Source organism: Salmo salar, unplaced genomic scaffold (genome assembly GCF_905237065.1).
Source record: "Salmo salar unplaced genomic scaffold, Ssal_v3.1, whole genome shotgun sequence".
Classification (NCBI taxonomy): domain Eukaryota; kingdom Metazoa; phylum Chordata; class Actinopteri; order Salmoniformes; family Salmonidae; genus Salmo; species Salmo salar.
In genome coordinates, this window is record NW_025550953.1 from 50,699 (window position 1) to 75,750 (window position 25,052).

Genomic DNA, 25,052 nt, shown 5'->3' on the forward strand with positions numbered 1-25,052 from the left:
GAGCGAGCCAGATAGAGAGAGAGAGCGAGCGAGAGAGAGAGCGAGCCACACAGAGAGAGAGCGAGCCACACAGAGAGAGAGAGCGAGCGAGAGAGAGAGAGCGAGAGAGAGAGCGAGCCAGAGAGAGAGCGAGCCACACAGAGAGAGAGAGAGCGAGCCACACAGAGAGAGAGAGAGAGAGCGAGCCACACAGAGAGAGAGAGAGAGAGAGACACGCAGAGAGAGAGAGCGAGCCACACAGAGAGAGAGAGAGCGAGAGAGAGAGCGAGCCACACAGAGAGAGAGAGAGAGAGCGAGAGAAAGAGAGCGAGCGAGAGAGCGAACGAGCCACGCAGAGAGAGAGAGCGAGCGAGCTGCACAGAGAGAGAGAGCGAGCGAGCCACACAGAGAGAGAGAGCGAGCGAGCCACACAGAGAGAGAGAGAGAGAGCGAGCCACACAGAGAGAGAGCGAGCCACACAGAGAGAGAGAGCGAGCCACACAGAGAGAGAGAGTGAGCCACACAGAGAGAGAAAGCGAGCCACACAGAGAGAGGTAGCGAGCCACACAGAGAGAGAGAGAGAGCGAGCCACAGCGAGCCACACAGAGAGAGAGAGAGCGAGCCACACAGAGAGAGAGAGAGAGAGCGAGCCACACAGAGAGAGAGAGAGAGAGCGAGCCACACAGAGAGAGAGAGAGAGCGAGCCACACAGAGAGAGCGAGAGAGAGAGCGAGAGAGCGAGCCACACAGAGAGAGAGAGAGCGAGAGAGAGAGAGAGAGAGAGAGCGAGCCACACAGAGAGAGAGAGAGCGAGAGAGAGAGCGAGCCACACAGAGAGAGAGAGAGCGAGAGAGAGAGAGAGAGAGAGAGAGAGAGCGAGAGAGAGAGAGAGAGAGAGCGAGCCACACAGAGAGAGAGAGCGAGCGAGAGCGAGCCACACAGAGAGAGAGCGAGCCACACAGAGAGAGAGAGAGCGAGCGAGAGAGAGCGAGCGAGAGAGAGAGCGAGCCAGAGAGAGAGCGAGCCACACAGAGAGAGAGAGAGAGAGCGAGCCACACAGAGAGAGAGAGAGAGAGCGAGCCACACAGAGAGAGAGCGAGCCACACAGAGAGAGAGAGCGAGCCACACAGAGAGAGAGAGCCACACAGAGAGAGAAAGCGAGCCACACAGAGAGAGGGAGCGAGCCACACAGAGAGAGAGCGAGCCACACAGAGAGAGAAAGCGAGCCACACAGAGAGAGGGAGCGAGCCACACAGAGAGAGAGAGAGAGAGCGAGCCACAGCGTGCCACACAGAGAGAGAGAGCGAGCCACACAGAGAGAGAGAGAGAGAGCGAGCCACACAGAGAGAGAGAGAGCCACACAGAGAGAGAGAGCGAGCCACACAGAGAGAGAGAGAGAGAGAGCGAGCCACACAGAGAGAGAGAGAGCGAGCTACACAGAGAGCGAGAGCGAGCCACACAGAGAGAGAGAGAGAGTTTTGAGTTTTTATAAAACCTTTATTTTATACTCAAGTTAACATAAATAATGACACACTGTCTTTTCAGAAATGAAACAACAAATGTAATTCATTAAAAAAAAAAAAAATAATAAAAAAAAAAATACAAAAATACAAAAGAAAATATACATTCAACTTATTTCATCAACAAAAAATAGTTTCCCCTCCTCTACAAAACAAAGCGCTCCTTCGTATGCCCACTTCTCCTCAAACAATGGGAGACCTTTTACAGCTGAGAAGAACTCAAAATCCACTTTTATTCTTACTTTCAATAATCCTTTAAAAACACATCTTACCTCCTCCCCATATCCCGTTTCTATCTTATATTTCCTACTCAGAAAAATTGACATCTTAGCTTGTCCCCCCAAAAAATTTAACAGTTGACATTTTCTTTTCTGTTGCTTACTATATTGAAACCCCAAAATAAAAACAGTGTTATTGAAAATCTCCCCTACAGCTTTAAACAAAGACTCCAGCATTTCCAGAAGGTGACTGTTGACCCAGGGTTTAGAGTATTCCCTCAACAGTAGAAGGTAACTGTTGACCCAGGGTTTAGAGTGTTCCCTCAGCAGCAGTAGGTGACTGTTGACCCAGGGTTTAGAGTGTTCCCTCAGCAGTAAAAGGTGACTGTTGACCCAGGGTTTAGAGTGTTTCCTCAGCAGTAGAAGGTGACTGTTGACCCAGGGTTTAGAGTATTCCCTCAGCAGTAGAAGGTGACTGTTGACCCAGGGTTTAGAGTATTCCCTCAGCAGTAGAAGGTGACTGTTGACCCAGGGTTTAGAGTATTCCCTCAGCAGCAGTAGGTGACTGTTGACCCAGGGTTTAGAGTGTTCCCTCAGCAGTAAAAGGTGACTGTTGACCCAGGGTTTAGAGTGTTCCCTCAGCAGCAGTAGGTGACTGTTGACCCAGGGTTTAGAGTATTCCCTCAGCAGTAGAAGGTGACTGTTGACCCAGGGTTTAGAGTATTCCCTCAGCAGTAGAAGGTGACTGTTGACCCAGGGTTTAGAGTATTCCCTCTCATACACTATGGCTTTTTTTTATGTCTCTTGCCCCATTTACGTTTAAAGAAGAAATCTTAAAACTGCTCATGGGTGATAAAAAAATACAGAGGAAGACCCAGAAACCACATCTCTTTACAGAGTTAAAACTGCGACTGAACTCTTTCATTTTCTTTTGAATTTACATCACTTATCACTCTCGCGACCACTTTCTTGAGTCTAGCAATTTCAGGGCTTGTCAAACCTCCCCGTTATTTTTGACATCATAAACTTTGCTGAATCAATAAACAATTCGCTTTCAGGGAAAAAATCTGTTACATTGTAATCCTGCATATATTTCTTCCCTTTTGTCAACTTCAGAAATTGACGTACCTTCTCAATCCCATACCTCCCTTCCACCCCATTTATCTCACTATTTTGTTGTGACGCGTCAGATGACTCACTCTCGCTATCCTCCCCAGAAGAAAACTCCACCATCTCTACAATCTGTTTATCTTCAAGTGATTTATCAATCTCTACCTTCCTCTTGGAATTAGACCCTTCCCCACCCCTTTCATTCTTCCTCTTACTCCTCGGTACTTTGGAATAATGGAAAAGGAAGCAGCTGTTTTCAATCTCCTCTTGACCTCCAATTTCATTTTCCAGCACCACCTCAGCGACGGCAATCGCAATCTCACCGACTGTTTCCCCTCCCTCTTTGTTCTGATCTACCACAATTGCCCCCTTATCCACACTGCCTTCCTCTCCTACTTTTCCTACCACATCTGCCCACCTTCTCCCTTCCCCTGCACCCTTAGCATGTTCATCCCTTCGCGGTGGTGCGTTAGCTGCACCAGCACTAGAGCTGCTACCGGGCTCTGCGTGCTCATTCTCGGGACAATTACGCACCAAATGCCCCTCTCTTCCACAGCCAAAGCATTTCATTGATTCAGTAGAAGCGTAGAAGACATAATCAAATCCATCAATCTTAAAACTGAATGCTAAATTCATTTCATCAGTGTCCTTTTTTAAAATCATATGCACTTGTCTCCTATGAGACACGACATGTTTCAGCAACGGAGATTTACATCCAAAAAGAACCTTCTTTATTGTTGATACAATTTGACCATGACGAGATAACTCTCGCTCCAACACTTCATAGCCCATCTATAATTTAGCCCAAACAACTACCTCATCCCCTACTGTATTTATTTTGCTCCTTTGCACCCCATTATTTCTATTTATACTTTGCACTTTCTTCCACTGCAAATCTACTATTCCAGTGTTTTACTTGCTATATTGTATTTACTTTGCCACCATGGTCTTTTTTTGCCTTTACCTCCCTTATCTCACCTCATTTGCTCACATTGTACATATACTTATTTTTCTACTGTATTATTGACTGTATGTTTGTTTTACTCCATGTGTAACTCTGTGTTGTTGTATGTTGTTGAACTGATTTGCTTTATCTTGGCCAGGTCGCAGTTGTAAATGAGAACTTGTTCTCAACTTGCCTACCTGGATTTAAATAAAGGTGAAATAAATAAAAAACATTTTTTTTGTTGTTTCAGTCAGGTAGCCTAAACCCCTTTACCTCTCTGGCAGGCAGATGTTGACTAAATGAAAACGGACTGGGGTTGTAGTGTGGATATCCTGTCAGGACGGCTTAGAGCAGCAGGTTGTTCAGCCTGTTGTTTCGTGATGCCCAGGGAAACCTTCACAGCTGTGTCCTTCACAGTATTTACGACAGATCCTCCTCCTCTGCATGGGGGGGACTGTGTACGTTCGTCTGCCAGGCTGGGCCCCGAGGATGGTGTCATCCCTCCATCTCCAGTGATCGCGCCCTCCTCTAGGCCTGAGATAAGCTAGCTAACTAGCTTCCCATAAAGACAAGATGTCATCGGTAAAATATCTCGTGTTATCAACTTCCTGTGATGTCAACAACGCAAACCATTTCTGTCAATACTTAACAACTCAAATGCTTTGATATATATATATATATAATATATATATATATACACACACACAACAGTCTGCGTTTGATTGAGAGAACACATTTTTATTACTGCACACAAATAAAAACAAAATAAAATTAGGTTACAGGGGGCGTATTCTCTAACCCCGCCACGGCAGTCCATCCTTACGAAACACTCAGTTCATTTCACATTGGAACGTGGAGCGGGTTATTCAATAGTGATTTCCTGTTTTGACTACGACACTAGAAACCCCCCACAAAAAAATTGAGAAAAATTACATTTCTCACCAGGTGATGTATTGACTAATAGTAGTTAATTTAATTCATTGAAAGACTAATTCATTTACATATTTAGATTTAAAGAGATGCATCTCATAACAACAAACTCATTTTTTATTCGTTAACAGAAGGAAACCGGCATTCTTATTTTCTTTACAAAATATGCAGGTATGTACAATGACATTTACAAGCAACTATTTATATATATATATATATATATATATATATATATATATATATATATATATATATATATATATATATATATATAAAAACAAAACAAAAAGGCTAACTGAAATAGCTATTCAGTGCAAAATGCCTGTTTAAAAAAGTAGCAGAGATTAAAAACCATAAGTCCAACTGTGAAATGTGATTGAGATTTGAGACAGAAGTCGTTCTGTTAAGCAGAACCTGCGGCTAGACTAGATCCTTATTGCTGTTTTTCTTGAAATGTCTTAACGGTAGATTCTAAAGCATTTGAAACCAAAGCTTTCATTTACCCTGAGGAACAAAAACAAGTAGAATTTTTTGGGATGCAAGAAGAAATCGATTTAGCTAATAAATTGGCTGATACAAAACAAAACAAAAAACATGATTTTGGGTGTCTTTTCTTGTCAAAAGATAATAGTTTGAGTGTAAATGAACAAAGGTCTCTGGTCCTGTACTGGGTTTAAACAGTGGAACTATGTTCATGCAGATCATTTGGACACTAATCAAAGCCGTTTTGATTCAAGCTGGGCTGAACGACTTGGCAGAGACGGGGAGCGAGTGCATCCCTGGCATTGACCAGAGCCCTGTGGAAATAGGACGACATTTGTGACACATCCCAGCGTGATTCTCTGTAGTGTTAAATATTATCCAATATATAGTGCACTACTTTAGAGCAGGGCCCTATTCCTTATATAGTGCACTACTTTAGACCAGGGCCCTATTCCCTATATAGTGCACTACATTAGACCAGGGCCCTATTCCCTATATATAGTGCACTACATTAGACCAGGGCCCTATTCCCTATATAGTGCACAACATTAGACCAGGGCCCTATTCACTATATAGTGCACTACTTTAGAGCAGGGCCCTATTCCCTATATAGTGCACTACTTTAGAGCAGGGCCCTATTTCCTATATAGTGCACTACTTTTTTGAGCAGGACCCTATTCCCTATATAGTGCACTACTTTAGACCAGGACCCTATTCCCTATATATAGTGCACTACATTAGACCAGGGCCCTATTCCCTATATAGTGCACAACATTAGACCAGGGCCCTATTCACTATATAGTGCACTACTTTAGAGCAGGGCCCTATTCCCTATATAGTGCACTACTTTAGAGCAGGGCCCTATTTCCTATATAGTGCACTACTTTAGACCACGACCCTATTCCCTATATAGTGCACTACATTAGACGAGGGCCCTATTCCCTATATAGTGCACTACTGTTGACCAGAGCCCTATTCCCTATATAGTGCACTACATTAGACCAGGGCCCTATTCCCTATATAGAGCACTACTTTAGACCAGGGCCCTATTCCCTACATAGTGCACTACTTTTTGGAGCAGGGCGGATAGGGTGCATAGGGCTCGGGGGGGATTGGAGCCTCTGCTTGATGGCTCAGTCCCCTATCTGGGCCACTTCACCTAGTGACCATCAGCTTCCTGTTCAGTCTTCATCTGAGATATCTTTACATTCCTTACATCACCATCGCAACACCGTGGTGATACAAATCACTGCAACTCTCTCACTATATACAAAACATAGTATTCTGAGCCTTTTAAAAAATACATTTAAAACATTTCACTATTTTCTCATTCCTGACAGAGAAACTGTTTTTAGCTTGATGTCCCTGTGTGTGTGTGTGTGTGTGTGTGTGTGTGCGTGTGTGTTGTGTTCTCCTTATTTACAATATGCATCGAATCTGGCTGGTTGGTGTCTGTCTGTCTGTCTGTGTGTCTGTGTGTCTGTGTGTCTGTCTGTGTGTCTGTGTGTCTGTTTCTAGGAGTGTTGAGACATCCCATTGACCAGGCTCCTCAGCTGTTTCACCACTGTCTCAATCAGCTTCTGTTTGTCTCTGTCATTCTTCCTGAACTGAGAAAATATGTTGTTCTTCTTACTGGTGTCCTTCATTCTGGAGGAGAGAGAGATGGAGAGAGGGAGAGTGATGGAGAGAGAGATGGAGAGAGGGAGAGAGAGGGAGAGAGAGATGGAGAAAGCCAGAGAGAGAGAGAGCGAGCCAGAGCGAGATGGAGAGAGAGGTGGAGAGAGCGAGAGAGTGAGGGAGAGAGAGCAAGCGCCAGAGCGAACCAGAGCGAGAGAGGGAGAGCCAGCCAGAGCGAGCCAGAGTGAGAGAGTGAGCCAGAGCGAGATGGAGAAAGATGGAGAGAGAGCGAGAGAGAGAGAGAGTGAGGGAGAGAGAGAGCAAGCGCCAGAGCGAACCAGAGCCAGAGAGGGCGAGCCAGAGCGAGCCAGAGAGAGAGAGCCAGAGAGAGAGAGCCAGAGAGAGAGAGAGCCAGAGAGCCAGAGAGAGCCAGAGAGAGAGAGAGAGAGAGAGAGAGAGAGAGAGAGCGGGGGAGATACATCAGGAGAAACATCAAACCACAGATTGTTGGATAGAGTAGGTACAGGGTTTTGGCTTATTGCCCAGTTAAAGAATAGAGACTTATTTTATTTGGTAAATGACCCTTAACCCATATGGTGTAAATAACCCTTAACCCATATGGTGTGAATGACCCTTAACCCATACGGTGTGAATGACCCTTAACCCATACGGTGTAAATTAATTTCAATGGACACCAGACTATGGGAAGAAACAGATAAGCCAAAATGTGTAACATACCCCCTGTAGACTCTGGATGGTAGAGGTTCAAAGGTCAAGTAGACAAGAGAAAAGAACAAGTAGTGAATATGTAGATAACAGATACAGACTGAGAGGTCTAGTTGTGAATATGTAGATATGTAGATAACAGATACAGACTAAGAGGTCTAGTAGTGAATATGTAGATAACAGATACAGACTAAGAGGGCTAGTAGTGAATATGTAGATATGTAGATACACACTAAGAGGTCTAGTAGTGAATATGTAGATATGTAGATATCAGATACAGACTAAGAGGTCTAGTAGTGAATATGTAGATATGTAGATAACAGATACAGACTAAGAGGTCTAGTAGTGAATATGTAGATAACAGATACATACTAAGAGGTCTACTAGTGAATATGTAGATATGTAGATAACAGATACATACTAAGAGGTCTACTAGTGAATATGTAGATATGTAGATAACAGATACAGACTAAGAGGTCTAGTAGTGAAAATGTAGATATGAAGATAACAGATACAGAGTAAGGGGTCTAGTAGTGAATATGTAGATATGTAGATAACAGATACAGACTAAGAGGTCTAGTAGTGAATATGTAGATAACAGATACAGACTAAGAGGTTTAGTAGTGAATATGAAGATAACAGATACACACTAAGGGGTCTAGTAGTGAATATGTAGATATGTAGATACACACTAAGAGGTCTAGTAGTAGATAACAGATACAGACTAAGAGGTCTGGTAGTGAATATGTAGATAACAGATACAGACTAAGAGGTTTAGTAGTGAATATGTAGATAACAGATACAGACTAAGAGGTCTAGTAGTGAAAATGTAGATATGTAGATAACAGATACAGATTAAGAGGTCTAGTAGTGAATATGTAGATAACAGATACAGACTAAGAGGTCTAGTAGTGAATATGTAGATAACAGATACAGACTAAGAGGTCTAGTAGTGAATATGTAGATATGTAGATAACAGATACAGAGTAAGGGGTCAAGTAGTGAATATGTATATAACAGATACAGACTATGAGGTCTAGTAGTGAATATGTAGACAACAGATACAGACGAAGAGGTCTAGTAGTGAATATGTAGATATGTAGATAACAGATACAGACTAAGAGGTCTAGTAGTGAATATGTAGATATGTAGATAACAGATACAGACTAAGGGGTCTAGTAGTGAATATGTAGAGAAGGCTTGAGAAGACAGCCTGACTAAGTTCGGTCTAACCAGGACAGTAGAACTACAAACTGACTACACATTGAGTAAAGACAGTAGAACTACAAACTGACTACACATTGAGTAAAGACGGTAGAAAGTAGAAATACAAACTGACTACACATTGAATAAAGACAGTAGAAATACAAACTGACTACACATTGAGTAAAGACAGTAGAACTACAAACTGACTACACATTGAGTAAAGACAGTAGAACTACAAACTGACTACACATTGAGTAAAGACAGTAGAACTACAAACTGACTACACATTGAGTAAAGACAGTAGAACTACAAACTGAGTACACATTGAGTGGAGACAGTAGAACTAAAAACTGACTACACATTGAGTAAAGACAGTAGAACTACAACTGACTACACATTGAGTAAAGACAGTAGAACTACAAACTGACTACACATTGAGTAAAGACAGTAGAAAGTAGAAATACAAACTGACTACACATTGAGTAAAGACAGTAGAACTACAAACTGACTACACATTGAGTAAAGACAGTAGAAAGTAGAACTACAAACTGACTACACATTGAGTAAAGACAGTAGAACTACAAACTGACTACACATTGAGTAAAGACAGTAGAACTACAAACTGACTACACATTGAGTAAAGACAGTAGAATTAAAAACTGACTACACATTGAGTAAAGACAGTAGAAAGTAGAAATACAAACTGACTACACATTGAGTAAAGACAGTAGAACTACAAACTGACTACACATTGAGTAAAGACAGTAGAAAGTAGAACTACAAACTGACTACACATTGAGTAAAGACAGTAGAACTACAAACTGACTACACATTGAGTAAAGACAGTAGAACTACAAACTGACTACACATTGAGTAAAGACAGTAGAATTAAAAACTGACTACACATTGAGTAAAGACAGTAGAAAGTAGAAATACAAACTGACTACACATTGAGTAAAGACAGTAGAACTACAAACTGACTACACATTGAGTAAAGACAGTAGAAAGTAGAAATACAAACTGACTACACATTGAATAAAGACAGTAGAAATACAAACTGACTACACATTGAGTAAAGACAGTAGAACTACAAACTGACTACACATTGAGTAAAGACGGTAGAAAGTAGAAATACAAACTGACTACACATTGAATAAAGACAGTAGAAATACAAACTGACTACACATTGAGTAAAGACAGTAGAACTACAAACTGACTACACATTGAGTAAAGACAGTAGACAGTAGAACTACAAACTGACTGCACATTGAGTAAAGACAGTAGACAGTAGAACTACAAACTGACTACACATTAAGTAAAGACAGTAGAACTACAAACTGACTACACATTGAGTAAAGACAGTAGACAGTAGAACTACAAACTGACTACACATTGAGTAAAGACAGTAGAACTACAAACTGACTACACATTGAGTAAAGACAGTAGAAAGTAGAACTACAAACTGACTACACATTGAGTAAAGACAGTAGAACTACAAACTGACTACACATTGAGTGGAGACAGTAGAACTACAAACTGACTACACATTGAGTAAAAACAGTAGAACTACAAACTGACTACACATTGAGTAAAAACAGTAGAACTACAAACTGACTACACATTGAGTGGAGACAGTAGAACTACAAACTGACTACACATTGAGTAAAGACAGTAGAAAGTAGAACTACAAACTGACTACACATTGAGTAAAGACAGTAGAACTACAAACTGACTACACATTGAGTGGAGACAGTAGAACTACAAACTGACTACACATTGAGTAAAAACAGTAGAACTACAAACTGACTACACATTGAGTAAAAACAGTAGAACTACAAACTGACTACACATTGAGTGGAGACAGTAAAACTACAAACTGACTACACATTGAGTAAAGACAGTAGACAGTAGAACTACAAACTGACTACACATTGAGTAAAGACAGTAGAAAGTAGAACTACAAACTGACTACACATTGAGTAAAAACAGTAGAACTACAAACTGACTACACATTGAGTAAAGACAGTAGAACTACAAACTGACTACACATTGAGTAAAGACAGTAGAATTAAAAACTGACTACACATTGAGTAAAGACAGTAGAAAGTAGAACTACAAACTGACTACACATTGAGTAAAGACAGTAGAAAGTAGAACTACAAACTGACTACACATTGAGTAAAGACAGTAGAAAGTAGAACTACAAACTGACTACACATTGAGTAAAGACAGTAGAAAGTAGAACTACAAACTGACTACACATTGAGTAAAGACAGTAGAAAGTAGAAATACAAACTGACTACACATTGAGTAAAGACGGTAGAAACGGCAGTACTCACTTCTCTAAAAGTGCTAGTGCAGTGGAAGGGTTGACCCGGAGGTACTTGGAGGTGGGCTGTCCGTAGTCAGCCAGGTACGTAGACCAGTCCCAAACCATGAACAGGTCCAGCAGCTGAATCAACACACACACAGAGGACATTATTCTGGGAGTTAGTCAGGAAAAAAGACAGCAGTGTAGCAGAGGAGAGGTTGTGTTGGGGAACAGGACAGGGGAACAGGACAGGGGAACAGTCGGTCAGAGGCGAGGTTGTGTTGGGGAACAGGACAGGGGAACAGTCGGTCAGAGGAGAGGTTGTGTTGGGGAACAGGACAGGGGAACAGGACAGGGAAACAGGACAGGGGAACATGTCGGGCTGTAGGATGAGGGACATACTGCTTACCTGCCGGAGGTCGATGAAGGCCAGCTGTAAAGTGTCCCCCTGGAATCCTGGCACCGGCTCTGAGCTGGCAAACACTGGAGCAGGGAGAGACGACAGTAACAGCCAATCATCCCCCGCTGTCACTGATAAGGCTACAGAAGCTATATTTATTCTGTCAGAGGGTAAATCAACCTTTATATAAAGTGCTTTACAGTGAGAATAAATGAAATCAAAAAACAGAGTCAAGTTAAGATTAAGACACTGCATGATCGCCTAAAAACTTTAACCTCTTATAAGAGCTGAAATGTCTTGGGACGACTCTACGTTTGAAATGTTAATAGATTCCCTTAGAGACATATGAACCGGCGTGCTGATCCCAGGAGCTGAACTCTGGTTCACCCTTCATCAGGGGGCCCCCTGAGGGGCCTCAGGAGAGTACCGTGTACAAGACCAAGACACACACAGACAGAAACTCAGCTGTCACGGCCCTGGCCATCAGGGGGCCCCCTGAGGGGCCTCAGGAGAGTACCGGGTACAAGACCAAGACACACACACACAGAAACTCAGCTGTCACGGCCCTGGCCAACAGGGGCCCCCGAGTGGCGCAGCGGTCTAAGGCACTGCATCTCAGTGCTTGAGGCGTCACTACAGACACCCTGGTTCGAATCCAGGCTGCATCATAACCGGCCGTGATTGTGAGTCCCATAGGGCGGCGCACAATTGGCCCAGCATCGTCCGGGTTTGGCCGAGGGGTAGGCCCTCATTGTAAATAAGAATTTGTCCTTAACTGACTAGGCTGGACCTCCAGAGACGAGACACTAGGCTGGACCTCCAGAGACACTAGGCTGGACATCCAGAGACACTAGGCTGGACCTCCAGAGACACTAGGCTGGACCTCCAGAGACACTAGGCTGGACCTCCAGAGACACTAGGCTTGGGCAGTATCCAGACTGTCATAGCTTCATCCCGACTTTGTTCCATACTGGGATTTTTTTCATTTATTATTTATTGAATATTCGAAACATACATTATACTAGCAGTGAAGCCGCTCAATAACTACATCCTACCAGTCATCCAACAGATTCCCATTCAGAGAGACACACAGAAGCATCCAGGGTCAATAACTACATCCTGCGACTTAGTGTCATTCAAACTGACTTTTTATTATGTTTATTTAGACTTCAAAACATTTTTTTTAAACTTTTATCTTTGACCATCATTCTCTCTCTCACACAGCAACTCCACTCCCACTTGTCTCCAATTCCACATCCCAACCCTCCGCTTCCCTCAGCCGATCCCATCCATCTCTGCTGGCCACCCACTTCGGGTTTCTACGCAACACAACATCTATCAACTATGCTGTGATGTTTAACAACATCTATCAACTATGCTGTGATGTTTAACGTACAATTTCAATCTATCTAATCGAATAGAATCCACAGATTGCGAGTTGAAGATAAATACTTTTACTAAGAGTATTAGTATATTAGTAATTGACTGACCCGGTTTCTCCAGATCTCCTAACAGTACTATTTCTAGGGTCAATTTCAGATCAATGTTATGCATTTTTAGCCATTCCTGAACCTGAGACCAGAAACAGGCTACCTGAGGGTAATACCAAAATAAATGGTCTATTGATTCTGTATCCTCACAACAAAATCTGCAGAGCTTCGATGATTTTATGCCCCAAATATTCAACATTTTGTTGGTGGCAGGAATTCTATATAATAATTTTAGCTGAAAAGCACCAAGTCTTGAATCTTGCGTTGTTTTATATATCAACTCATACACACTGTACTGGGGAATCAGTACATCAAAAATCTCTTCCCAACTATTTTGCAATCTGTATGGCACAGCTGTCAACATCCTGGTCCTCAAATGAAACTGGTATACTTTCCTATTTATGCAATTTTTATTCCTGTCAGTTTTGATCCTTTATATTGAGCAGACAGACCAGTTCCCTACCTCCTCCCGCTGCCTCCTCCATTTTTGGGGTAATGCTGTAATCAATTGGTTGTACTCTTGGATTGAGCAGACCTTCCCGTACAATTCTGATAACTCCATGAAGGACATAACTCTACCATTACAATGTACAATATCATTTAAGAACAAAATACCCTTTACAAACATCTTTCCCATAAATACAGGTATTTTATCAACCAGCACATTTGAGATCAGCCATAATATGTGTTGTAATATTTGTTGTATCTTTTCAGGGGGATGAAATTGAAATTGTAGCCAGCTCTGCAAATGCTTGTTTTGAAGAAGAGAGATAGTTTGAAAAAAAGTATCATTTTCAATGAATCGAAAATGAGACATGACAATCTGCACAAAGGCAAAAAGGCCATTTTATAAACAATGGATGAGCTTTTCTTAGTAATCTACTGGAGAACCATTTAGGGTTCAAGTAAAACTTTTAAATGAGTGAAGCTTTTAGAGAGAGGGTTTAGTGCTTTTATATTTAATAATCTCATCCCATCCAATACATATTCATTATATAGATAGACTCGTTTTATTTTGTCTGGTTTTTAGCGTCCCAGATAAAGCGAAATATTTTTGTGCTCATATGATTTAAAAAACGAATCATCAGGAGTAGGCAGCGCCATAAGTAAGTAAGTAAACTGAGATATGACTAAGGAGTTAATTAGGTAAATTTTTCCATAAATAGACAGGTATTTACCTCTCCATGGTTGCAGGATCTTGTCTATTTTTTACTCATTTTCTATTTAAATCCATTGTGTAGAGCTCATTTATATATTTTGTGATATGAATACCGAGTATGTCTACTTCACCATCAGCCCATTTTATAGGTACACTGCAGGCTAATGTAAAAGTTGTATTTTTTAAGGATCCAATACGTAATATTGTACACTATTGTACATAATTAGGTTTTAATCCAGAAAGTACAGAAAAGTTATCTAGATCTTTAAATGAGACATTGAGTGAGACAGGATTTAATAGCCTCAAAAAGTTCTTCCTCTGTAATTTGGCCTTCGCACTGATCTTTCCGTACATTTGTTCATTTTCCATTTTTTTAAAATATTATTTGGAAAGAATTCCTTACCGTAATCTTTATTCGGTGGGAGAGGATGAGACAGAAAAGAGAAAATCTGCCTAAAATAATTAGCTTCCTCTTTTTAATACATACTGGGATATTTGGTAATACCAGAACTGAACACAAAGGGGGCGCTGTTTTCAAACTCCACTGACACTTTGTAACTCCGAAGCTGCACAATGCTAACAAGTACATGTAAAATCCCATAGAGAATGCTAACTAATTGCTAACGAGCGCATTGCGAACATTTGACAGTTTCTGACCTAAACTATACAAATAACAAACAAAAATGCTACTCACAATTTGCTATACGCACAAAACTAATATTAGCCAGCAAGGCTCTTCATCCACGAGGGGATTCTCTGCTGTTACCAAGCGAATGTTTGATTTTGGAAGAAGCTAACCATTTAGCTAGATAGCTAACGTGCTACTAAATTAGCAAACCAAATGCAGAACTGCTGAGCATTTAGCACATTTTAGACAGTTAACTTAATCTACTGAACAACAATATAAACAACATGTAGTGTTGGTCCCGTGTTTTATGAGCGGAAATAAAAGATACCAGAAATGTCCATATGCATTAAAACCTTATCTCTCCAATTTTCTGTGAACAAATTGTTTATTTATTTAATTAGGCAAGTCAGTTAAGAACAAATTCTTATTTACAATGATGGCTACCCCCGGCCAAACCCTAACGACGCTGGGCCAAATGTGCATCGCCCTATGGGACTCCCAATCACGGCCGGTTGTGATACAGCCTGGAATCGAACCAGGGTCTGTAGTGACGCCTCTAGCACCGAGATGCAGTGCCTTAGACCGCTGCGCCACTCGGGAGCCCATTTCGCATTTCTTCTTTGCCAAGATAATCCATCCATCTGACAGGTGTGGCACATCACGAAGCTGATTAAAAAGCATGATCATTACACAGGTGCACCTTGTGCTGGGGACAATAAAAGGTTACTCTAAAATGTGCAGCTTTGTCACACAACACAACGCCACAGATGTCTCAAGTTGAGGGAGTGTGTAACTGGCATGCTGACTGCAGGAATGTCCACCAGAGCTGTTGCCAGATAATTTTATGTTAATTTCTCTACCATAAGCCACCTCCACTCAATATTTATTTTTGCCTCTCAACCATAGACCACATGTATGACGTTGTGAGGGCGAGCGGTTTGTTGATGTCAACGTTGAGAATAGAGTGCCCCATGGTGGAGGTGGGGTTATGGTATGGGCCCCATGGTGGAGGTGGGGTTATGGTATGGGCCCCATGGTGGAGGTGGGGTTATGGTATGGGCCCCATGGTGGTGGTGGGGTTATGGTATGGGCCCCATGGTGGAGGTGGGGTTATGGTATGGGCCCCATGGTGGAGGTGGGGTTATGGTATTGGCCGCATGGTGGAGGTGGGGTTATGGTATGGGCAGGCATAAGCTACAGACAACAAACACAATTGCATTTTATCGATGGCAATTTGAATGCCACCCGACAGTGGATGAAACTGAGGAGTTTTTCTGTCTATAAAGCTCTTTTGTGCAGAAAAACTCCTTCTGATTGGCTGGACCTGGCTCCCCAGTGAGTGGGCCTAAGCTCTCCCAGGCCCACCCATGGCTACGCCCCTGCCCAGTCATGTGTAATCAATAGATTAGGAACTAATTTATTTATTTCAATTGACTGATTTCTTTATATGAATTGTAACTCAGTAAAATCGTTGAAATTGATTCGTTTATATTTTTATTCTGTATAGTTACAAGATATCTAGCTGGCAAACATTTAGTTGTGAATTCCATACTGTAATTAGATCGCCAGGCCCATGTTGCACAACAGTAAGTGACTCTCAAAGGCTCCGGTATCTCCTTGTTGTGTGCTTGTAAACAAACACCACGTGACTCGGGACTACCGTAAACTTCATAATAATGTGACACATGACCGGGGACTACCGTAAACTTTATAATAATGTGACACATGACCGGGGACAACCGTAAACTTTATAATAATGTGACACGACTGGGGACTACATTAAACTTCATAATAATGTGACACATGACCGGGGACTACCGTAAACTTCATAATAAATGTGACACATGACCGGGGACTACCGTAAACTTTATAATAATGTGACACATGACCGGGGACAACCGTAAACTTTATAATAAATGTGACACATGACCGGGTACTACTGTAAACTTCATAATAATGTGACACATGACTGGGGACTACGGTAAACTTCATAATAATGTGACACATGACCGGGGAGTACCGTAAACCTCATAATAATGTGACACATGACCGGGGACAACCGTAAACTTCATAATAATGTGACAGGTGAAATGAAGAACGCACTGTTCTTTATCTCCTAACGTATTGCACAAGTTGACTGCTGGTATTTACTTAAATTAGCTACAAATATTACAATTTATTTAAAAAACTTCATAGAAATAGATTCAACGGTATTGAACAACCATCCTGTGGCTTTGTCCAAATACCCCATTATACGGCAAATACGGTAAACCGCAAAAGCCTAAGACACACTATTGGACCCACAGAGCCTGACAGACAGACAGCAACACAACCCAGAGACAGACAGACAGCAACACAACCCAGAGCCAGCCAGACAGCAACACAACCCAGAGCCAGACAGACATCAACACAACCCAGAGACAGACAGACAGCAACACAACCCAGAGACAGACAGACAGCACAACAACCCAGAGCCAGACAGATAGCAACACAACTCAGAGCCTGCCAGCCAGCCAGACAACAACACAACCCAGAGCCAGCCAGCCAGCCAGACAGCAACACAACCCAGAGCCAGCCAGACAGCAACACAATCCAGAGCCAGCCAGACAGCAACACAATCCAGAGCCAGCCAGACAGCAACTCAACCCAGAGCCAGACAGACAGCAACACAACCCAGAGCCTGCCAGCCAGACAGACAGCAACACAACCCAGAGCCAGCCAGACAGACAGCAACACAACCCAGAGCCAGCCAGACAGACAGCAACACAACCCAGAGCCAGCCAGACAGACAGCAACACAACCCAGAGCCAACCAGACAGACAGCAACACAACCCAGAGCCAACCAGACAGCAACACAACCCAGAGCCAGACAGACAGCAACACAACCCAGAGCCAGACAGACAGACAGTAACACAACCCAGAGCCAGCCAGACAGCAACACAACCCAGAGCCAGCCAGACAGCAACACAACCCAGAGCCAACCAGACAGACAGCAACACAACCCAGAGCCAACCAGACAGCAACACAACCCAGAGCCAGACAGACAGCAACACAACCCAGAGCCAGACAGACAGACAGTAACACAACCCAGAGACAGACAGACAGCAACACAACCCAGAGACAGACAGACAGCACAACAACCCAGAGCCAGACAGATAGCAACACAACTCAGAGCCTGCCAGCCAGACAACAACACAACCCAGAGCCAGCCAGCCAGACAGCAACACAACCCAGAGCCAGCCAGACAGCAACACAATCCAGAGCCAGCCAGACAGCAACACAATCCAGAGCCAGACAGACAGCAACACAACCCAGAGCCTGCCAGCCAGACAGACAGCAACACAACCCAGAGCCAGCCAGACAGACAGCAACACAACCCAGAGCCAGCCAGACAGACAGCAACACAACCCAGAGCCAACCAGACAGACAGCAACACAACCCAGAGCCAACCAGACAGCAACACAACCCAGAGCCAGACAGACAGCAACACAACCCAGAGCCAGACAGACAGACAGTAACACAACCCAGAGCCAGCCAGACAGCAACACAACCCAGAGCCAGACAGACAGCAACACAACCCAGAGCCAGACAGACAGCAACACAACCCAGAGACAGACAGACAGCAACACAACCCAGAGACAGACAGCAACACAACCCAGGACTGAGGTGTGAGAGGAGGTCAGGGAGTTTACAGTCAGACTATTGGGGTCAACACAGTGCTGAGGAGGTCAGGGAGTTTACAGTCAGACTATTGGGGTCAACACAGTGCTGAGGAGGTCAGGGAGTTTACAGTCAGACTACTGGAGTCAACACAGTGCTGAGGTGGTCAGGGAGTTTACAGTCAGACTACTGGGGTCAACACAGTGCTGAGGAGGTCAGGGAGTTTACAGTCAGACTACTGGGGTCAACACAGTGCTGAGGAGGTCAGGGAGTTTACAGTCAGACTACTGGGGTCAACACAGTGCTGAGGAGGTCAGGGAGTTTACATTCAGACTACTGGGGTCAACACAGTGCTGAGGAGGTCAGGGAGTTTACATTCAGACTACTGGGGTCAACAAAGTGCTGAGGTGTTAGAAACACGCTGCTCCAATATATCAACTGTAACGGAGGACTCATCTGGGTCTGCATCCCCGCCAGACAGGGACTACAGCTGACTACAGCTGCCACAGGGGAGATGGCTGGAAGGTGAGTGATGGCTGGAAGGTGAGTGATGGCTGACTACAGCTGTGAGTGATGGCTGGAAGGTGAGTGATGGCTGACTACAGCTGTGAGTGATGGCTGGAAGGTGAGTGATGGCTGACTACAGCTGCCACAGGGGAGATGGCTGTTAGGTGAGGCGACATTATTGGACCGGTGCATACAAAAAGACAGATGCTTTTACTTAAACCATTTTAAGTGAATTTATTAACAAAACTGACTTGATAACAGGAGCCAGCTGGGTCTTTAGATTGGTAGTATCATATAAAACAGTACTAGGGTATTCTGAAATGTTGGTATCATATAAAACAGTACTAGGGTATTCTGAAATGTTGGTATCATATAAAACAGTACTAGGGTATTCTGAAATGTTGGTATCATAAAACAGTACTAGGGGATTATGAAATGTTGGTATCATATAAAACAGTACTAGGGTATTCTGAAATGTTGGTATCATATAAAACAGTACTAGGGGATTCTGAAATGTTGGTATCATATAAAACAGTACTAGGGGATTCTGAAATGTTGGTATCATATAAAACAGTACTAGGGTATTCTGAAATGTTGGTATCATGTAAAACAGTACTAGGGTATTCTGAAATGTTGGTATCATATAAAACAGTACTAAGGGATTCTGAAATGTTGGTATCATATAAAACAGTACTAGGGTATTCTGAAATGTTGGTATCATAAGTATCATGAGGTTGATATATTACTGTGGTGCTGGTATACCGTGAAACGCTAAGCGACTTGACCGTGAAACGCTGCTAAGCGACTTGACCGTGAAACGCTAAGCGACTTGACCGTGAAACGCTAAGCGACTTGACCGTGAAACGCTAAGCGACTTGACCGTGAAACGCTAAGCGACTTCACCGTGAAACGCTAAGCGACTTCACCGTGAAACACTACACTGCTTGCACAATTATTAGGACAATTGTATTCCTCGGGATTAATTTTATTGTTGAACAAACACAATGCTCTCAGTCAATCCAAAATGTTATTGAACCTCAAACCTGAATGTTTAACAAAGGAAAAGTGAGTTTTGTCTTTCTCAGGGAAATATATAAGTGTGCACAATTATTAGGCAACTAAATTACAAAAATAATTTCTCTCAACTCACTTGTTTATTCTCAATTTTTAGAGTAAGTGTAACAGATAAGTAACACAAAATGACAATTATATAACATTTTTGGCCTTTCAAAAATATTCAGTGACCAATATAGCCACCCTTATTTTCAATAACTGCCATGAACCTTCCATCCATGGAGTCTGTCAGTTTCTTGATCTGTTCACGATCAATTTTCGCTGAAGCAGCAACCACAGCCGCCCAAATGCTTTTCAAAAAGGTGTATTGTCTTCCATCACTGTAAATCTCACGTTTGAGAAGGGCCCACAAGTTCTCAATAGGATTTAAGTCAGGTGAGGAAGGGGGCCAGGTCATTATTCAGGCATCTTTGAGGCCCTTGCTGGCTAGCCAAGCAGTGGAGTACTTGGATGCATGTGATGGAGCATTGTCCTGCATAAAGATCATGGCCTTCTAGAATGCTGAGGACTTCTTCCTGTACCACTTTTTGACGAAAGAATCTTCCAGAAACTGGCAGTAGGTTTTGGAGTTGAGTTTCAGTCCATCTTTAACCCGAAAAGGTCCAACTACCTCATCCTCAGTGATAGTAGCCCATACCAGTACCCCTCCTTCACATTGCTGGCACCTGACTCAAAGTGGTGCCCTGTGTCCATTACTGATCCAGCCACGGGCCCATCCATTTGGTCTATCAAGAGTCACTTTCATTTCATCTGTCCATAAAACCTTTGAAAAATCTGTCTTCAGGTATTTCTTTGCCCGATCTTGACGCTTCAACTTGTGAATCTTATTCAGTGGTGGTCTTGTTTCAGTCTTCTTGACCTTGGCCATGTCTCTGAGCACTTGACACCTTGTACTTCTGAACACTCCAGGTAGGTTGCAGTTCTGGAATACGGTGGCACCGGAGGATAATGGGTTCCTGGTAGTTTGACGTTTAATTCTTCTCAAGTCTTTTTGCAGTTAATTTGCGCCTTTTCTTCCCCATGCGTTTTTTTGCGCCCCAGTTGACTATTTGCAGCAAAACATTTGAATGTCCGGTGGTCACACCTCAATAGTTGAGCTATTTAAAGAGTGTCGCATCCGTCTGAAAATAATTTTACATTTTTGGCTTTTCATTGTCAGTTAAATTTCTTTTTTTTGGCCCATTTTACCTGAGGTAATGAGGCTGCCTAATAATTATGCACACCTTGATATAAAGTGTTATTCACTTTCGCCACACCCTCCCTCATTACACAAATACACATCACCTGTAAATGAGTAAATCCAATAAGCATTCAAGTTTATATGGTTTGGAGTTGGAAAATGTGAATAGAAACAATGATAAGATCAGAATACTCACTTGCCTAATAATTGACCGTGAAACACCTGATGATTGATCTGCTCTGTAGGAGAACCGCTTCCAGGTAAATATGAGGAAATATTTGTCGCAACACAGCTGTTCAGCAGAGTTCGTTTCGAGGGTAGGGGATGTGTTCCAAATGGGACCTTATCCCCTTTACAGGGCTCACAGGGCTCTGGTCGACAGTAGTGCACTATATAGGGAAAAGGGTGCTATTTGGGATGCAGGCAGAGTGACAAGGGAGAGGCTAGAGCATAAGTCACCACTCTGACTAACAGCAGGAGGATTACCTTGGAGGAACCAACTGACTGGATTCCTAGAGGGGTGTCTTATGAGCGAGTGTGTGTGTGTGTGTGTGTGTGTGTGTGTGAAAGACAGGAGAGTCAACTCTGCTCTGTCACAGCCTTTTAGCGGAGGGCATTCTGAGGGCAGAGTCAGTGTCCCAAATGGAACCCTATTCCCTTCATAGTGCACTACTTTTGACTATTTTTTTTTTTTAAATGTAGTGCACTATAAAAGGAATGAGGTGGCATTTAGGATAGACTCAGGACATTTCTGAAGCCCCAATCCCTCTTGTTCAAACATCATTAGGTTGAACTACCCTTAACGCTACTTACAATCACACTGTATGTCTGAACTACCCTTAACACTATTCCCTATGGGCCCTGGTCAAAAGTAGTGCACTATATAGGGAATAGGGCAGTAGTATAAAGTAGTGCACTATATAGGGAATAGGGCTGTAGTATAAAGTAGTGCACTATATAGGGAATAGGGCTGTAGTATAAACTAGTGCCCTATATAGGGAATAGTCACCAAAGTAGTGCCCTATTAGGGATGTAGTCACCATTAGGCTCAACTCCTCCTCTACCTAATAGCCCCTCTACTTCCATTGACACTGACGTCTACTGTACCCCTCTACGATTAAAGCCGTCTCCCTGGCCGTTTCCATGGGGGTGATAGGGAGTTGTGTGTGTGTGTGTGTGTATTGTCAATCATTCACACTGACGTCTACTGTAGCCCTCTACGATTAAAGCCCTCTCCCTGGCCGTTTCCATGGGGGTGATAGGGAGTTGTGTGTGTGTGTGTATTGTCAATCATTCACACTGCATGGCGTAAACTCCCATTAACTCCACTTACATTCACACTGTATGACGTCCAGGTTGAACTGCTGAACGGCTCCCATACTGATCTGTTTCAGCTCGCAGTCCAACAGCATCTGCATCAGGGACGTGGACAGGTGCTTACACGCTGACATACAGGCTGTCTGGGCCACTTTACCCTGCAGGAGAACAGGGGGGAGAGGAGACAGGGTAGGAAAGAGAGAGAGAGGGAAAGGAAAGAGACAGAGAGAAAGGAAAGAGAGAGAGAGAGATAAAGGAAAGAGAGATAAAAAGGGAGGAGAAGGTAAATGTCAGTTTGAGCCTGGACAATCTGTGTCAATAGAATATGGGAGTACAGATTTAGTCAAAGCTTCCTCTACCATACCTGAGGATTTGGAAATGATTACTGTGGGCTGCTGGCCCATGTTCTCTAGATAAACAGCAGGTTACATAAAGACTCTGAACATGAAGTGATTACTGTGGGCTGCTGGCCCATGTTCTCTAGATAAACAGCAGGTTACATTAAGACTCTGAACATGAAGTGATTACTGTGGGCTGCTGGCCCATGTTCTCTAGATAAACAGCAGGTTACATAAAGACTCTGAACATGAAGTGATTACTGTGGGCTGCTGGCCCATGTTCTCTAGATAAACAGCAGGTTACATAAAAACTCTGAACATGAAGTGATTACTGTGGGCTGCTGGTCCATGTTCTCTAGATAAACACCAGGTTACATAAAGACTCGGAACATCGGTAAAACATGCAGGCAGAAGAACAGCACAGATGAAGCTCAAAACAGAATGATGGATTCAAATGAACAAGGTTTGTGAGGTTGCAGAGGGAGGGAAAAGCAGACGATAACGATCATATCCAGCCAGACAAGACCAACAGAGCACAGAGAGACATCATGCATTGTTACTGCTACACCAGGCTGTATCATGCTGAATGCTGAGAGAGAGAGCACCAGAGATACATGGGTTGGACTGTGTGGTGGTCCATGCTGTCCAAGACATGTATCCACTCTCATCGCTTCAATGTGCTTCAGACTACCCTATACACAATGCCCAAGTCCCCATAGGAAAACCAAACCGTTGTCCTAGAAAATGTCAAATCAAAACTAGAGACCTCTGTACATGGACATCCCTGGTCATCTGTAGATTGCCACGGGAATCAGGAATCACTGGTTTATTATGGGATATTTGAGTTCCAATGAATGAATCCACTGCAGATAGAATCTCAGTAATAACTCGTAGTTCTAACACTTCCATGAAGGTGGCGTTGATTAGACTAGTCCCAGATCTGTTTGTGAAGGTTGATTAGACTGGTCCCAGATCTGTTTGTGAAGGTGGCGTTGATTAGACTGGTCCCAGATCAGTTTGTGAAGGTTGATTAGACTGGTCCCAGATCTGTTTGTGAAAGTTGATTAGACTGGTCCCAGATCTGTTTGTGAAGGTGGCGTTGATTAGACTGGTCCCAGATCTGTTTGTGAAGGTTGATTAGACTGGTCCCAGATCAGTTTGTGAAGGTGGCGTTGATTAGACTGGTCCCAGATCAGTTTGTGAAGGTTGATTAGACTGGTCTCAGATCTGTTTGTGAAGGTTGATTAGACTGGTCCCAGATCTGTTTGTGAAGGTTGATTAGACTGGTCCCAGATCTGTTTGTGAAGGTGGCGTTGATTAGACTGGTGAAGGTGGCGTTGATTAAATGGTACCCTATAACCCATAGGCCCTGGTCAAATGGTACCCCTATACCCCATAGGCCCTGGTCAAATGGTACCCTATACCCCATAGGCCCTGGTCAAATGGTACCCTATACCCCATAGGCCCTGGTCAAATGGTACCCCTATACCCCATAGGCCATGGTCAAATGGTACCCTATACCCCATAGGCCCTGGTCAAATGGTACCCTATACCCCATAGGCCCTGGTCAAATGGTACCCTATACCCCATAGGCCCTGGTCAAATGGTACACTATACCCCATAGGCCCTGGTCAAATGGTACCCTATACCCCATAGGCCCTGGTCAAATGGTACCCCTATACCCAATAGGCCCTGGTCAAATGGCACCCTATACCCCATAGGCCCTGGTCAAATGGTACCCTATACCCCATAGGCCCTGGTCAAATGGCACCCCTATACCCCATAGGCCAGCGATACAGTATTATCCAGATACTATATGGTATAGACACCTCAGTGTGTCTGGGAATGGCCAGCGATACGGTATTATTCAGATACTATACGGTATCTAGATACTATACGGGTGGGGAACATGGCTCTGGGTCTACACGCCCTGGGTGGGGAACATGGCTCTGGGTCTACACACCCTGGGTGGGGAACATGGCTCTGGGTCTATACACGCCCTGGGTGGGGAATATGGCTCTGGGTGTACACACCCTGGGTGGGGAACATGGCTCTGAGTCTACACACGCCCTGGGTGGGGAATATGGCTCTGGGTCTACACGGCCTGGGTGGGAACATGGCTCTGGGTCTACACACGCCCTGGGTGGGGAACATGGCTCTAGGTCTACACACCCTGGGTGGGGAACATGGCTCTGGGTCTATACACGCCCTGGGTGGGGAATATGGCTCTGGGTGTACACACCCTGGGTGGGG

General features: G+C 43.5%; 1 protein-coding gene across 8 annotated transcripts in view; it reads right to left on the bottom strand.

The window, feature by feature from the left end:
• Positions 1-6,546: 6,546 nt before the first annotated feature.
• LOC106563898 (exocyst complex component 6) overlaps positions 6,547-25,052 on the bottom strand; it is a 205,734-nt gene continuing 187,228 nt past the window's right edge. For 5 of the 8 annotated variants that reach the window (XM_045714202.1, XM_045714199.1, XM_045714201.1 and 2 more), the window contains 5 exons: positions 22,478-22,619; positions 11,456-11,529; positions 11,075-11,187; positions 7,542-7,553; positions 6,547-6,833 (listed from right to left, as the gene is read on the bottom strand). In XM_045714202.1, the coding sequence (XP_045570158.1) occupies positions 6,701-6,833; positions 7,542-7,553; positions 11,075-11,187; positions 11,456-11,529; positions 22,478-22,619 (474 nt within the window). In that variant the 3' untranslated portion in view covers positions 6,547-6,700. The remainder of the gene's footprint in view (positions 6,834-7,541; positions 7,554-11,074; positions 11,188-11,455; positions 11,530-22,477; positions 22,620-25,052) is intronic. The other 3 variants (XM_045714203.1, XM_045714200.1, XM_045714204.1) reach the window with 1 other exon arrangement.